The sequence below is a fragment of the Dendronephthya gigantea genome, unplaced genomic scaffold (genome assembly GCF_004324835.1).
Source record: "Dendronephthya gigantea isolate DGI-Jeju-01 unplaced genomic scaffold, DenGig_1.0 000066F, whole genome shotgun sequence".
NCBI lineage: Eukaryota > Metazoa > Cnidaria > Anthozoa > Malacalcyonacea > Nephtheidae > Dendronephthya > Dendronephthya gigantea.
In genome coordinates, this window is record NW_021163076.1 from 915,759 (window position 1) to 930,083 (window position 14,325).

Below are 14,325 nucleotides of genomic sequence, written 5' to 3' on the forward strand. Positions count from 1 at the left end.
GGGGGCGCCACAGGCCCACCATTTGGATACCATTCGTTTGATCGAGGAAGGCCAGAAAATCGAAGATGTGACAGAATTGTGTTTCTGTGATCCTAAAAAATTTCGAGCAGGTGAAATCCATAAGTATTCGCAATTTTGGGAGGAAATTGCTAGTAAAACTCCATCATCATCACATGCTGAGATACTTTCGTGGATCCAAAACCATGTCTCTGTTTTCCCGTATTTTAGACATTTTCAAGGAATGTTTAAAGGTGAGCATTATGATTCAGCTCTTCCTCCTGCGCGAGTGTTTAAGAATAATATTTCATGTCAGTCGTTTGTTCCATTTGTTCAACGCACATTACTCGATCGTCTATGTATTGGAGCCATCTCCCTTGTTGGCCGGGTTGGGGAAGTTCAACCACCGCATTTAGTTTTGCCCCTCACTGTTGAACCGACCAAGCCACGGCTCTGCCACGATGCGCGTTTTCTCAATCTTTGGATGCAAGACAAACCCTTTACCTTGGATAAGTTGACAGACATACCGCGTTATGTCTCACGGGATTCGTATCAAACCGTGCTGGATGACAAGTCTGGTTACGACCACCTCCTCATGTCCATAGACAGTCGTACGTACTTTGGTTTACAGTGGGCCGGCTGGTTTTTCACCTACAATACCATGCCGTTTGGGTGGAAAATTTCTCCATATGTTTACCATTCTACAGGCCTTATGATCTCAAATTTTTTTCGATCCCGGGGCATTCCATGTTCATTGTATATCGATGATCGCCATAATGGCCAGTTGCAAGTATTGCATACACAGGGTCCGTATGCAGATGTCCCCACAAGGGATGACCGAAATTTTGCCGCGGCAAAATCGGCAATATTCACTGTAGCTTTTTATCTCGTACGTCTTGGGTATTTTCTGGCCCTACTGAAATCTATCTTCGTCCCACAGAAGGAAGTGCCTTACCTAGGTTTCCGGGTTAATTCCATTAGGGAAGTTTTTCGTTTACTTCCTGAGAAAAGAGACAAGTTCATTCAGCTTCTACGCACCACACTCGACTCGCGCACTGTTTCTGTTAAAACACTTCAGCGAATAGCGGGCAAATGTGTCTCCTTCTCTTTGGCAGTTCCAGCAGCCCAGCTCTTTACTTGTGAGATAAACGCGGCTATTTCACATGGTCTCCGAACCCGGAAACCCGTACCACTACGGGGTACTGTGAGAGAGGAAATCGCTCATTGGTTATTTTTGGAGGAGTGGGACAATCCTCTACCTTGGCGGAATGAGCGGCACGTTTCGGTTAGCCTGTCAACAGATGCTTCACAGTCGGGTTGGGGTGGTACTATCACCGCACCCCGAAAGCAACATACTTCGGATTATTGGAGCCTCAACGAAATGGATTTGGATATTGCAACAAAGGAAGCAATCACTGTGAATAGAGTCTTGATGGCTTTTCGCGATTCCGTGCAGAACGCGAGAGTCGATGTTCAAGTGGATAATCAAGCAGTCATCGGTGCATGGCAGAAACATGGAGGTAGAAGTCACTCCCTTAACATCACCTTGAAGCAGTTATTTTTTACTACTATTAGATTGAATGTCATCCTTAACATGACATATGTCCCTTCTAAGGACAACCCGGCTGATGCACCGTCTCGAAAGTTATCCTTGTTGGACTCGAAACTTGCTCCTCCAATGTGGGAAATAGTCCAACAGAAGTGTGGGGGTATACATGGACACACATGTGACCTTATGGCCTTGGACTCTAATGTTATATTAGACAGGACAGGCAGCCCACTACCCCATTTCACCCCTTATCCTTCTCCAGCTTCCCTTGGTGTCAATTTATTTGCGCAAGACCTATCCTGCTTTCCCCGTGTAATGCAGCGACCGTATGTCTTCCCCCCTCTTGTTCTGGTTGGCCCCCTGTTACGATATCTGAAGCAGCATCACCTGTCGTGTACAGTGGTTATTCTAGACATATATCCAAGAAAGTATTGGTGGCCCATCCTGTCTGCTTTTTCGACGATAACATACAGATTGGCCCCGCGAGGTGCGTCTGATGCTTTGCTTCGACCATCGATACAAGGTTGGCAGCCATACCTTGACATACCAGGCGATTTGTGGGTTTTTTCGGTGGTCTTTCCTTAAAAGAGCAAGTACTATGTGTAATCATTACTAATTAGACAATGGTTGGTCATGACTTACCAGACAATGGTTTATTTTTCTGTTGTGTTCAGTTTTTATATCTGTCATCTTAGGAGCTCCCAGTGATCGCAAAGCTTTTTACTCCTTCTGTGCGATGTCCCACTTGCCAACATGCAAACGATCATGACTTCCGGTTTTGCCAACAATGTGGTTATAGGTGAAGGATTCTTTGTCCCGTTTCCATTACTCCTGCGACTATCGATCTTGCTAAAATTGATGAGCGGCTTGGTCATCTCTTAGATTACCATCAGGTGACGAGTTACTGTAAGCAGAAGGAATCGTTGAGACTTGAGCTGGAAGCATTTCTTGCTGCATTACCCGGATATGTCACGTTAGCCACCGTCACTCCTCGCGATATTTGTCGTTTCCTCATTTATAAAGATGCTAAAGGTAAAACTCAGGTTCATTCTCTTGGTTGTCCGTATCTTGGTCAGAAAGGTAGACAGGATTGTCAATGTCCTGTCTGACTAGCGTATAAAACAATCGATTCATACATTGGTAAGCTCCGGGCGATATTTCATTCAATCGGACGAGATGGTGAGTGGGATAAACGTCTTGGATTAGGTAACCCAGCTGCGGATAAGTCGGTAAAAGATTATCTACGACTCGTGACTGCGGAGCAACTCAAAGCAAGGGTTACACCTAAGCAAGCTATTCCGTTTTTTGTCGACAAATTGACCCAATTGTGTCTTCATCTCGACAGGAAGTTGGAGGCCACAACCAACCCAATTTCCCGTTTCCGTATCGCCCGCGACCAGGCATATTTCAAGGCTGCTTTCTTCAGTGGTGACCGCCCTGGTGACCTGGGTCAAGTTAAAGTTCCTGAAATTCTCAGGTTCCCCAACGATGATGGTTTCCTTTTTAATCATGTTTGGGGGAAAACCCTACGTGACGGTGATGAAAACGTTTTTGGTATCCGCCGAAATCCCCAGGCGGTAATATGCCCAATCAAAGGGATAGAAAATTACGTTGATATCACGCGACAGCTTAGCATAAATCTTACGGCTGGTCATCTATTTTGACCAACTACCCCTGATTCAGGCGTTGAAGACGCTGCGTTCTCCTCTTCTGCTGCAGAAGCACGACTAAAGTCCTACCTACAAGAAATGCACGCCGATGAAGGAGAAACACTTCATGGATTTTGTTCCAGCTGCACAATAACTTTAGCTCTATCTGGTGCCGAGCTAACCGAGATTATGGACCATGTCGGCTGGTCTAGGCGACACACCGCTTTATACTGCATGCAACTGGCAAAGCTTCTTAATCCTGCAGGTGCCTCAGCACGCCTAGCATCGAATCAAGCAATGGAGACATCTCAGGATTGGCAGGACATTAATCGCTTGAGACGCTTTGTATCAGCATTTCCAACAGGAGACTGATTCTGTAACATATGTATATAGATGTATATAAATGACTATTAGCTATTTAGGGGTTTAGTTTTGGAATTGAGTTGTGGATAAGTTTTGGAGGAATAAGTTTGTTTTGGGGGAGGGACAAATGATGGGGGGTATGCATGCATAGAGGATACGACAAATAAAGTGCAGATAGTCTGATGGGCGCTGACCAATATTTATTGCCATAACATATTTCAGCTGAGCGAGAGGCGAGGGTTGTGAAATAGATTACTATTCACAACACTCATAATGAGATGCAAAGCGGAAATAAGATCCAGAAAGTTAGGAAATGCGAATATTTGAATATGTATGAATGCCAGGCATACCTGGAACAGATATAAAAGTGGTACACACCCAAATACCGGCTTCTTGCTCAGTTCCTCGGTCAGACGTATCATAAACCAGAAGCCGGACCACCCAAATCCCACCCTTTATTCGCGTCGGTGGTGCTCAGGCTTCTCCACCTCAGCCAAGCTGTTCAGCTTGCTTAACGGTTAGGCTAGGTAACGCTGACCAATATTTATTGCTATAACTTATTTCAGCTGAGCGAGAGGCGAGGGTTGTGAAATAGATTACTATTGATTCCAATTAGAGGTATATAGTAGTTAGTAAAACAAGAGAGAGGCAATATTATAACATGGACAGTGTAAAATGATAATTGACAGTGGTATTATGAATGTATGCATTGCACAACACAGTGCATGTATTTCAGAGGTCCAATATTAAGTACCTTTGTCAGCAATATTACCCTGCGAGCAGAGCCTTATTTACCTACCTACCTACCTTCTACCTTGTTGTTAGTGGTGGACATGGCGGGAGAGGTGGCGGGAGAGGTGTTGCGAGACGAGAAGAGAGAGGAGGAAAAATAAGGCTCTGCGGTATTTGTGTTTCGTTTTTTATTGAGCATGCTCAGTCTGTTGCTTAGTAACCATTACGCAGCCACTGATTTAATTAAATATTCCCGTGCAATTTTTTTATTATTCGATATGCCGACATACTTTCTGTTGTACCAGCGAAGCCGAAATGAAAAGAAGTATATTGCTCCCTAGCACTCCAAAGAGAGTTCCTTTGCGCCAGAGACCGGTACCTGGTTCTCCTAATACTCCTACGAAGCAAGGAAGGCGAAAACTAGAGGAAAAAGATTCCTTTTGTCTCTGCTGTAGTGTTTGTTTAATCGGCGCGAAGAGTACTTTTAATTTGTGTACTTACAAAGGTCTTTTGGAGAAATTAGAAGAACTTACTAAAACCTCTCGAATAGATCTGAATATATGTTCCACAAGGGTGTGCAAGTCTTGCTATCGGCGAATCGATTCTTTGCATACGAAATCGAAAGTTTTGCGCCTGGATTTGCAAGAGTTTCGAAGAAGATTTCAAAGCACGATAGTCCTAGACGATTTTAAAAATTGCAATGAAGGGCAAGACTCAAGTAAGGCATCAAGTAAATCATACTTTAAAAGGGTCGCTAAAAAATTCCTTCTCGCCAACAAAAACGGCCTTGTAACGTACAATTGTCCTTTGGAAATATCGATGTCGCTGTTTTGGACTGGAGCGTTGTTAATGAAAAAGAAAACAAACCGCAAACCGATTTTGTTCAGAGTCACACGTTGACATCGCAATGCCCAAGTCAGAACAAATTATCTGTTGAGGTGTGTATTGTACAATTAATATTATAGTGCTGTCATACTAGAGCGTTTAGCCATCAAGTATATAGTGCAATAACAAAATCATTATACTATTAACCGTGTTTTGTTATCAGGTAACCTTACATTATCCATCTGGAAGTCAAACAAAAACGGTACAAAATGACATTGCAGACATCATAAAGGCATTTTCTGTTGGTTCCCATAAGAGCGCTTTAAAGCAGATCCTGGAACATCCAGAGCTGGGAGTTCATCTACAAAAGTTGGTTGTAGATAGAATGGACAATGAATGTCAAAGCATTTGTAAAGTGAACAGTCATAGCATACTCAGAGCCTCACCATTAGATTTTAACATGCAAAAATTAAGTGCTGACCTGAAAACAAAAGCACCACTAACAACCAGCACCCTTGAAACCCTGTGTACATCAAAACGAGCCAGTAAAAACAATTCCCTGAAACAAGAGATTGTGACGTCAACTGTTGCTGCCATTATTCTTCGCAGCCGATGTCCTGAAATGTCTGCAATGGCATACAGACTCTGCTTTATTCTCAGGCACTCTGGGGTGGAACCATGGTAGGTTGCTGTCTGTAATATATATATTATAGGGATACATATTTATAACTTTCTTATGTACATACCAGTTACAAACTTTTTATTTGTACCTTAGGGTTTAGACACACTGTACCAACATGGATTGACCGTTGCACCAATCACACTTAGAAAGAAAGCCACTCAGCTTGGTGAATTTTGTGAACAACAAGTTCAAGAATGGAAGGTGACATGTGAAGATGCAAAGCAAGACGAGACATGCTTAGTTATGATCAAAAATGAACTTATTTCATGTAATTACCTTCCCCATGCTCCAACTGTTGGTGACATGAAGAATTACATGAGTTATGCACAGAAAAACAGCCAGGGTAATACGTTCAACAATGATGAGTTCCAGACAATTGAGATGAGTGGGCTGTACTTTTCTTTCCAAGATTCTATGACAATTATCAAGAACATATGTGATAGTTTAATAAAACAAGGAGTGCAGAAAAAAGTCATTTTAAATGTTTTCAGTAAATTGGTGCAGCTGGGATGTTCTGATGATAGAGATTTACTTGATGTAGTCAAGCAATATGATCATCGCCAACCAATATCGCCTATCACATATCAGATTGTTGGAGACAACGTGGATTTGGAAGTCAAGGTTCGACATATGTCCCAAGCTAATAAAAACAAGTCATTTCACTGGTTTAACTTGGTTGCCTTTAAAGATCAGGTTTCTGGGAAGATGCTATCAAATGAATATGAAGTCACATTAGCTGATACTCCTTTGTCATCATTCATACCATCTGACAGTGATATCAAGAAATTGAAGCAAGATTATACTGTACTGTGGTCAAGAGTCATTGTCAAGTATCTTAGTCAATTTTCCTTCTTGCGCAGTGCTATTATCAAGCACATTCCTCATCAGTACAGTGAAATCATGGCGACACCAGTTAATGAGGTGGTAAAATAAATCGAGTTATTTTTTTCATGTTTACACCATAAATTATACTACTATAGTTATGCCAATTATATTTACTTGTAGTACTGTAGCTGTCCTAAATATAGGAACCAGAAGGAGCTTAAGCAGAGTTGGTGCGATATTACAGAAATACATCGATTTGATATATACCAATATCTATTTTAATTGTGTACAACAATACTGATTACACTGAAAAAGTAATATTTTGTCCATTCTGCAATCTCGCTTTAGCGCTTATAAGCCCCATCTGAGCCCCTTCAAAAAAAGTTAATATTTGTTCAACACTGGTTCAACACCAGCATTTTCAACCGCTTATATAGGCTCTTAACTCCATCATTGCACTAATCCTATCTGATATTAGGCCTAGTGATAACCCAGCTAGCAGTAAAATTTCATACAAAAAAGTTTTCACTATAACTATAGATACCCCTTGGTGTCATTCCAAAGAATGAGAGCAAAAACGAAGACATGGTTGACATTCTCGAAGTAATCCAAGATAAATATGTTCCCTTTCACGAAGTTAGCCAAGGTAATGGTCCTCAGGAAATTCCAACGGAGGCAATGTTTTTTGGCGGTGATCAGCTGACAGAGGAGCGAGCTCGAAACGTCCAAAAATCAAGGGCTGACGGCCAAACGACAACAGAGCGTCTCGATGCAACGTGGCCGAAGAACGAAGATTGGCATGCCATAAGAACAGCATATAAGGTTCGTCTTTCACGTCGCATTTGGCTATAATGCTAATCGATCAGATTATTAAGAAAACAAACTGTCAATGCAATGTTTCGTGAAACAACAGAGTAACCGACTTTGAAATCGACAAGTATGTAAATACGAAATCGACAAGCTTAGGAATATTCAGTTTACTACCAATTAAACTACAATACTTCATTTAAGATCATCCCTGATAGTCTGTATCGGTATATTGTAGCGTGATATTTGTAACACAAACATTTATTACTAAATACCAATATAGGCTGCTATGAAGATTCTACGTAAAGAGAATTCTGTAGCGGACTGGGGTACATATACTTCAAATGCCATTATTGTTGGTAACTCAAATGCTCTAAAAGATGTAGAATCTGACAGCTACAACCAGATCAAAGAGTTTTTTTCCATTCAAACTGATGCGTTTTTGGTGTCGGCTGCCATGGATCACTTTGGAATGGAAACAACAACAAGCAGACCAACAAAGAATTGCTTTCCAAGTGGACTATGTAACACAAGTAGTACAGAAGACAAGAGAAAATGGTTGTTTGGCCAGGCTGCCCAACTATTTGATCGTTATGTGGCTGACAGTGTATCAGACATTGGTGAAGCAAGCACTTCCCCACCAGCATCATTTCCATGTCGGTTTGAAGAATGTCCCAGAGTGTTTAAGTACACCAAATGCAGAATTAACCATGAGAAGATGAAACACCATCTAATACATGAGGATTTATCAACCAGCCAGAAAGAAAGTAAACAAGAAGGTCCACCAAAAGATGAAGATGATCATATTTACAATTATGGCTGTCTTAACATCACCCTTGGCCTTTTGATTAGAGATGCAGAAGATTCAGTGCAAGAAGGGGATGGTGAGCGACTTCTGAGAGTGTGGAAGTTTCTTACATACATTTTTAGACTGACTGGTTGTTTTAAATATGCACTTGCGGGTCTGAGGCTTATTGCATCCGTCAATGGACTTTTAACACCTCGTGAGGCACATCGACTGACTTGGAACAGATTTGCTGGTATCAAGACTGGACCTGGTAAAAGAATTTCAAGAGATCTTAGAGTTGAGCAACTGAATAAAATTGCCAAAGAAGAAATAAGGGCCTTAGGATTCCCAAACATAAATGATGATAGTGTAGTAAAGGCAACAAAAGTTACACCACTGTAGAGAAAATGATTAATGCATCCAAAGCTGAACTTGAGGCAAAAGAAAAATCAGGCCAGATTGCAGAGTATGGCCGATTTCAACAAGATCTTGGGTGCGCAATAGGGTCGCACCTGAAGTGCAGGTGCGACAAAACTCCCAAAATTTCTCAGGTGCGCCAACCGGCCCAGCCCAAGTGCACATGTTTACGCGAGCGGCCAGCGCATATGTTTGCCACCATTGATTGCCACTAGGTCGTGCTTTTTCTCTGTTCTGTTGGGATTGTTGGGATATCACTTTGAAAATTGAAATGGCGGAGGTAAGATAATTTCACTAATTTGTATAATTTTAAGTATTAAGAGAAATTGAATTATATGCATCTATTATCAATATTATGCAGATATATGTTAATGATAATGACGAGTTATCACTAATCAGTAATATTTGAATTTTGAATATGCATGATTTATTTATGAACTTGTTATAGGTTTTGACCGTTTTGTTTCATTGCTTGAAATTAATTTGTGAATCAGATTCATGATTGAATTTTTATTAAATTGTTTAAGAATTAGGAATAGAATGTAAGATCTTATGGTAAGATCTTGTAAAATCACTAGAATGTTATTTTTATGTACTTCAATTATAAATAGGGTTGGTCTTTCCTGAAGAGACCTTCCTCAAGCGAATGTAGCTCAAACAGTAGAAAAAAGAGGGTGAGAGATGAGAAAGATCCACATGTATGCCTAAAGTGTAACACTGGCAAAGTGCTTGCACGTGGTACAAATTCATATAAGCAACGACACTGGAAGCAAGCTCACAAGGAAGATCAATCAAATCTATATAGAAGCATGATTGTTCCAATAAGCAATAAAAGGGCACAAGCACTGTTGAGAAGTAAAGCAACTGCATCATCAATCTCCGCATCCAGTTCAAATTCAAACGAGAAAAGTGATACTGAGTCAGATCACTCAGATGGAGAGGAAAGTGAGTCTTCAGAATTTTCTGAATTTAGTGAAAAGCAGTCATCCAGACCACTGAGACTAAAAGAAAAGGATACTACTCAGGCAAATGATCTCATACTAATAGACAACTTGTCTTCTACATTGGAAGCTGAGCAAAGTTCTAAAAACAAACCTTCAGTTCAATCTACATTGTCTTCGTTTGCTGTCACCCCCAAAATACCAGAAATCACATTGGAAGGAATACAATGTGGCATAAATGAAATCTTGATGAAAGTTGAAAACATCACTCTGAAGGACAACCCACTGAAAGAAAGCTTAGATCAGTTTTCATCACCTGATGTTACAATAATAAAATCTGCAAGCAATCTTTTGGAGATTTCTCATGAGGATGTGAAGATTGAGAGAAGTGATAATGGGTGCCGCGTAACATGTGTACCATGTCATGAATATGCTTTGTCCAGGGCTGGAAATTTGTAAGTAAAAATTTCCATTTATTTAATTTGTTGAAAAATTATAGTACTGTATTGCTAATTGCTATTGCTTTAATATCATTAAATTCAGTTAATCACAAGCAGCATGCAAATAAGAATTTCATCACTTTAGGCCTCTAAACAATTCCTGGTCTATGGGTATGGTTTATGGTAAAGAGAAAATGGAGAAGCTGATAATTGGCTCATGCCAAGACTGGTACAACTTTAAAACCTCATTAGTTGAACACATTATCTGTCATCCAACAAGAAGTTCTGGTCAGTATCACCTGAAAGCAAAGCAATATGCTGCAAAAGAAAGAAAAAGACATGCCAAATGTGTTGAAGTCAACAGTAATCTTATTGCTGCTGCCATTTCAGTATGTAAAATGAAAGCTGCTGCATCATCATTTGAGAAATCAATAGCTCTTCTGTCATTCTGTGGTGCTGATATTGGGGATATTGGACATGGCAGGTATGTACTCCATGTGCCTTGAGAGTTTAAAAAACATGCAGCTTTTTTTATTTATCATTAAACCCATGTTAACTTTCATTTAGAAATCAGTTCCCTGAAATTATTCATGCTGCCTACAGTTTTATCATTCAAGAGACTGCAGCCTACCTTAAAAACCCACTTCCATCTACTGGGTTACCTCCTCACTTTAGTATTGCTATAGATAAGTCAACTCCCCATAGGGATACTAATCAAGCAGTAATATTAATTTTACCTTCGGATGGAATACGCGTCGCTGTGCCTGTTGATGCCCCTATTGTGTATTCCATCTCAGAGGACACAAGAACTGTGCAAGGAGGTGATCATGACGAATTAGCTAAACAAGTTGTGAATGTGATTTCCGAAAAACTAAAAATCAATCAGAAGCAGTTACGATTTCTAAGAGGTAAAATTTTCTAAGAAGGGTCTCATAGTCATTTAAGTGTTTAACCAACTATACTACATTTTTATGAATTGTATAGCCCTTCATGCTGATGGCCAATATCATACCGGAAAGTTTCAGGATAATCTTTATCGCCTTATTGGAGAAGTTGATTCCCCTGTTGACCCTTACTTTTTGCTTTCGTGGGATCCTAGTCACTGGATGGACTTGGTCATGGTTTTTCTCCGTGAAGAGGCATCTTCATCATCCTTTTTGAAGAGGTTGATCAAGCGATCAAACCGATTCCACTCCATGTTTGGGAGCGGTAAAGGGCATGTTGAATACAAGGGACTTGCTTCATCTTTAGGCTTGAAAGCTTTAGATACAGTAACTTTTGCAACTACTCGATTTACTAGCTCGTCTTACGAACAATGGGAGAAAATATATGAAAGCTATGAAGCACTTGTTAGCGCGTTTGTTCAAAACAGGGAAAATTCGCAAGATGAAGACGAAGAAACAAAATACCAGGTTGATATTTGTTTCAATAAATATTTTTATAAATTAAAACGTACGCTAATGCCATTTTAAATGTTGTAATTGATACATCTGTTTCGCATTTTTCAACATAGGTCCGGGGAAGAGATTATGCAATTGATCTATGTGGAACACTAGATGTGCTGAAACCAGCAGTCACATTGATGATTCGTTGCCAAGGTGTCAATGTTCCCCCGTGGAAAATTGTTGGTTGGTTTGCCAAAGTGATCAAAAGCCTGAATCTCATGGAAGCAAGTCTCAACGAAGTCCTGACAGGAGGCCAGCCTGACAAAGATCATCTGCCTAGAATGAACAAACACTGGGATGAACTTTCTCACGAAGTAGCGCAGGACTGTCATTTTAAAGGAACTCCCTTACTTGAAGGGTGGTTAGTTACTGGACAAGAAACCATAGAGCACCAAACAGCATCAGGGACTGCCACACGTTCCACAGTTTACAACTGGACCGCTAGAACACCTTCTGAATGCATTGAGGATCTCATCAAACTGTGCACAGAGTTAAGAGAAGGTTTGGAGTCACGATACAATAAAATTGTTCCTGTGGAACTGCACACGCTTTTCGAAGCATTTGATTTGGAAGAAGTTTTGTGTGGGCTTACGCGTTTCAACTATGATGAGGAGCAAAATACAATTGTGATTGACATCAACGATCGTATTTCCTGGGAAAGAAAGGGAATGGAAGAGTTTTCCTTATTCTTTGAGCATGTTTGTTCTCTCCCGCAAGTTAAAGACCACGTCCGAATTGATATGAACTCTAATCTCTTCACCCACAGCAGTCAGCTCGTGGCGAATCAACTGAAAACTACTTTAAAGAAGTTGGTGTGGGAAAATCTTGGAGGTGCTGCAGTTGATATCTTTCTCAGCGTGGATGGAAACCCTGTTGATGAATTTAGTCGTTCCCAACTTACCACCATTTCCGTTGTGGAGAAGAACACGTTAGATAAATGGTTCAAACTAGAATTTACATCTGGCAAATCAGTTGATGCATACCTTGATGAACAAGCTACCATCGCCCTGTTTTATAACAATGCGGAAATTTACAACACACTGGGACAAGATGCTTGTATAGTGTTGGACATTGCGTTGGCATCTTCAGGGTGTGAAGCTATTGTTGAAGGTTTTTATAGCATGATTAAAGCTCACGCAAAATCTGGCCCTCAGTCTAATAAAGTTCTTATGGAAAGAGCAGTTGTAGACTGGACATTGCCCAATCCAATAGCATGTCCATCTACAATATCAAAAATTGGCATGTTGTACACTGCCGGAAACAAAGACCTTGGTATCCGAAAGCATCGATTACCTAGATTCTTCGATGTGCGAGAAAGAACAGCTAACAAGTACAATGTTAGCAAAGTCATTGATAGGCATGCTGCAGAGAAACCAAGATGTTCATTTCTCGTTAAAGAATAACTGAATAATAAGCAAAGACTAAAAGACAGAGCAGATAAAACTAATTAACTAAAGCACTTAACAGGAAGTTAATAAGAATGAGGAAAACATACTTTGATATTATTGTGAATATTTGTGATCTTTCACCAATCATTATTGATTAATAATACTAACATAATAAAATGATTAAAATCCTACAGATGACAGGGTACTGTGTACTTTCGTTTTTTGACCATGAAATATGACTCGCATTAACTATGACTCCATTGGCACCATTGCATGTTCATAGTCCATACTAAACGACTAATTGACATGGCAATGCTGCCAAGGCAGATCAGCAGTAAATTTTGATTTCAGGGCACTCTTGCCACTCTGGAGTCTGGACTGGAAGCGCGCCCACGATACGGGTAAAGTATGTCAAGTGCGCAATATTTTTTTGGAATTTCGAACTTGGGTGCGCCATTGCCACACTCTGCAATCTGGAAATCAGGGCATCACTGCAACAGAAAATCAATGAAAGACTGAGACAATTCTTCAGCAGATCAACAGCAAAGCAAATGTAAGGTAGAATGTTAAGCATTAAAATAAAAAATGTAACTTCTTTTTGACAATCTGCAATAGCTTCCAGTGTGACCCTGAACCTCACTTTCGGCAACATTACAACTCATAGAAATTTAGAATGAACATACAGCTGATATATTTTATAAGATTAATTCTTATATTTAACATATCTATTTTCAAGGTGTTCAAGTTTACTCCTGGCAGACAATATCGTGCTTTTCCACAACTTAAGAAAGAACTTTTAAAAAATCTGCCTGTTAAAGCATTACATGAGTGGATAAAAAAGTATAAGAAATGTTGGCATCAACAAAATCGGCATATTTACAAAATGTACAACTACAAGAAGTGAACGAAAATTTATTATATAAAGTGAATGACAATTTATTTGAAACATATATATACTGTAATCATTCAGATTCATCACTGTCAGAACACTGAACAGGAACATTAAAATAAAAATCAATATCTGGCTCTGTAGGTTCGAGATAAACAAGGTCGACCTCATTAATATCCATAAATATGTCTTGTATGACACTTAAAATCTGGATAGCTAATTGTTCATTAAAAACTGGAAAATTGTCCATAATATAGTCTGTGGTGAACACATGTTTTAAATCCTCACCAATATCTTCAATTACAGTATCATCAATTTTGTTACCCAATACACTAGAGCCAAGAATAGAGCCACATTTTTTATTTTCTACATTCAAATCATGTAGAACTTCTACAAATGTATCTTTTTCTTCTGGTGTCACCTGACGTGTTAAACCATGAGATTTCCTTTTGCAGTTTGCAGATAACTTGGATTTGAAAACTTCTATGGGGCATGAACCGCAGTTGCATGATCTGGTGCAAATGTCACAGCATTTAGGTGAATGAGCAGATGTTTTATTTTTATTGTTCTCACCAAAGAAATCCAAAAT

General features: G+C 39.9%; 1 protein-coding gene across 1 annotated transcript; it reads left to right on the forward strand.

Moving 5' to 3' along the window:
• Positions 1-8,677: 8,677 nt before the first annotated feature.
• LOC114530821 lies at positions 8,678-13,318 on the forward strand. Its single transcript, XM_028552435.1, has 6 exons — positions 8,678-8,913; positions 9,245-10,029; positions 10,160-10,498; positions 10,582-10,922; positions 10,999-11,426; positions 11,528-13,318. The coding sequence occupies exons 1-6, from the start codon at positions 8,905-8,907 to the stop codon at positions 12,860-12,862; spliced, it is 3,237 nt and encodes a 1,078-aa protein (XP_028408236.1). The 5' UTR covers positions 8,678-8,904; the 3' UTR covers positions 12,863-13,318.
• The last annotated feature ends 1,007 nt before the right edge of the window (positions 13,319-14,325 follow it).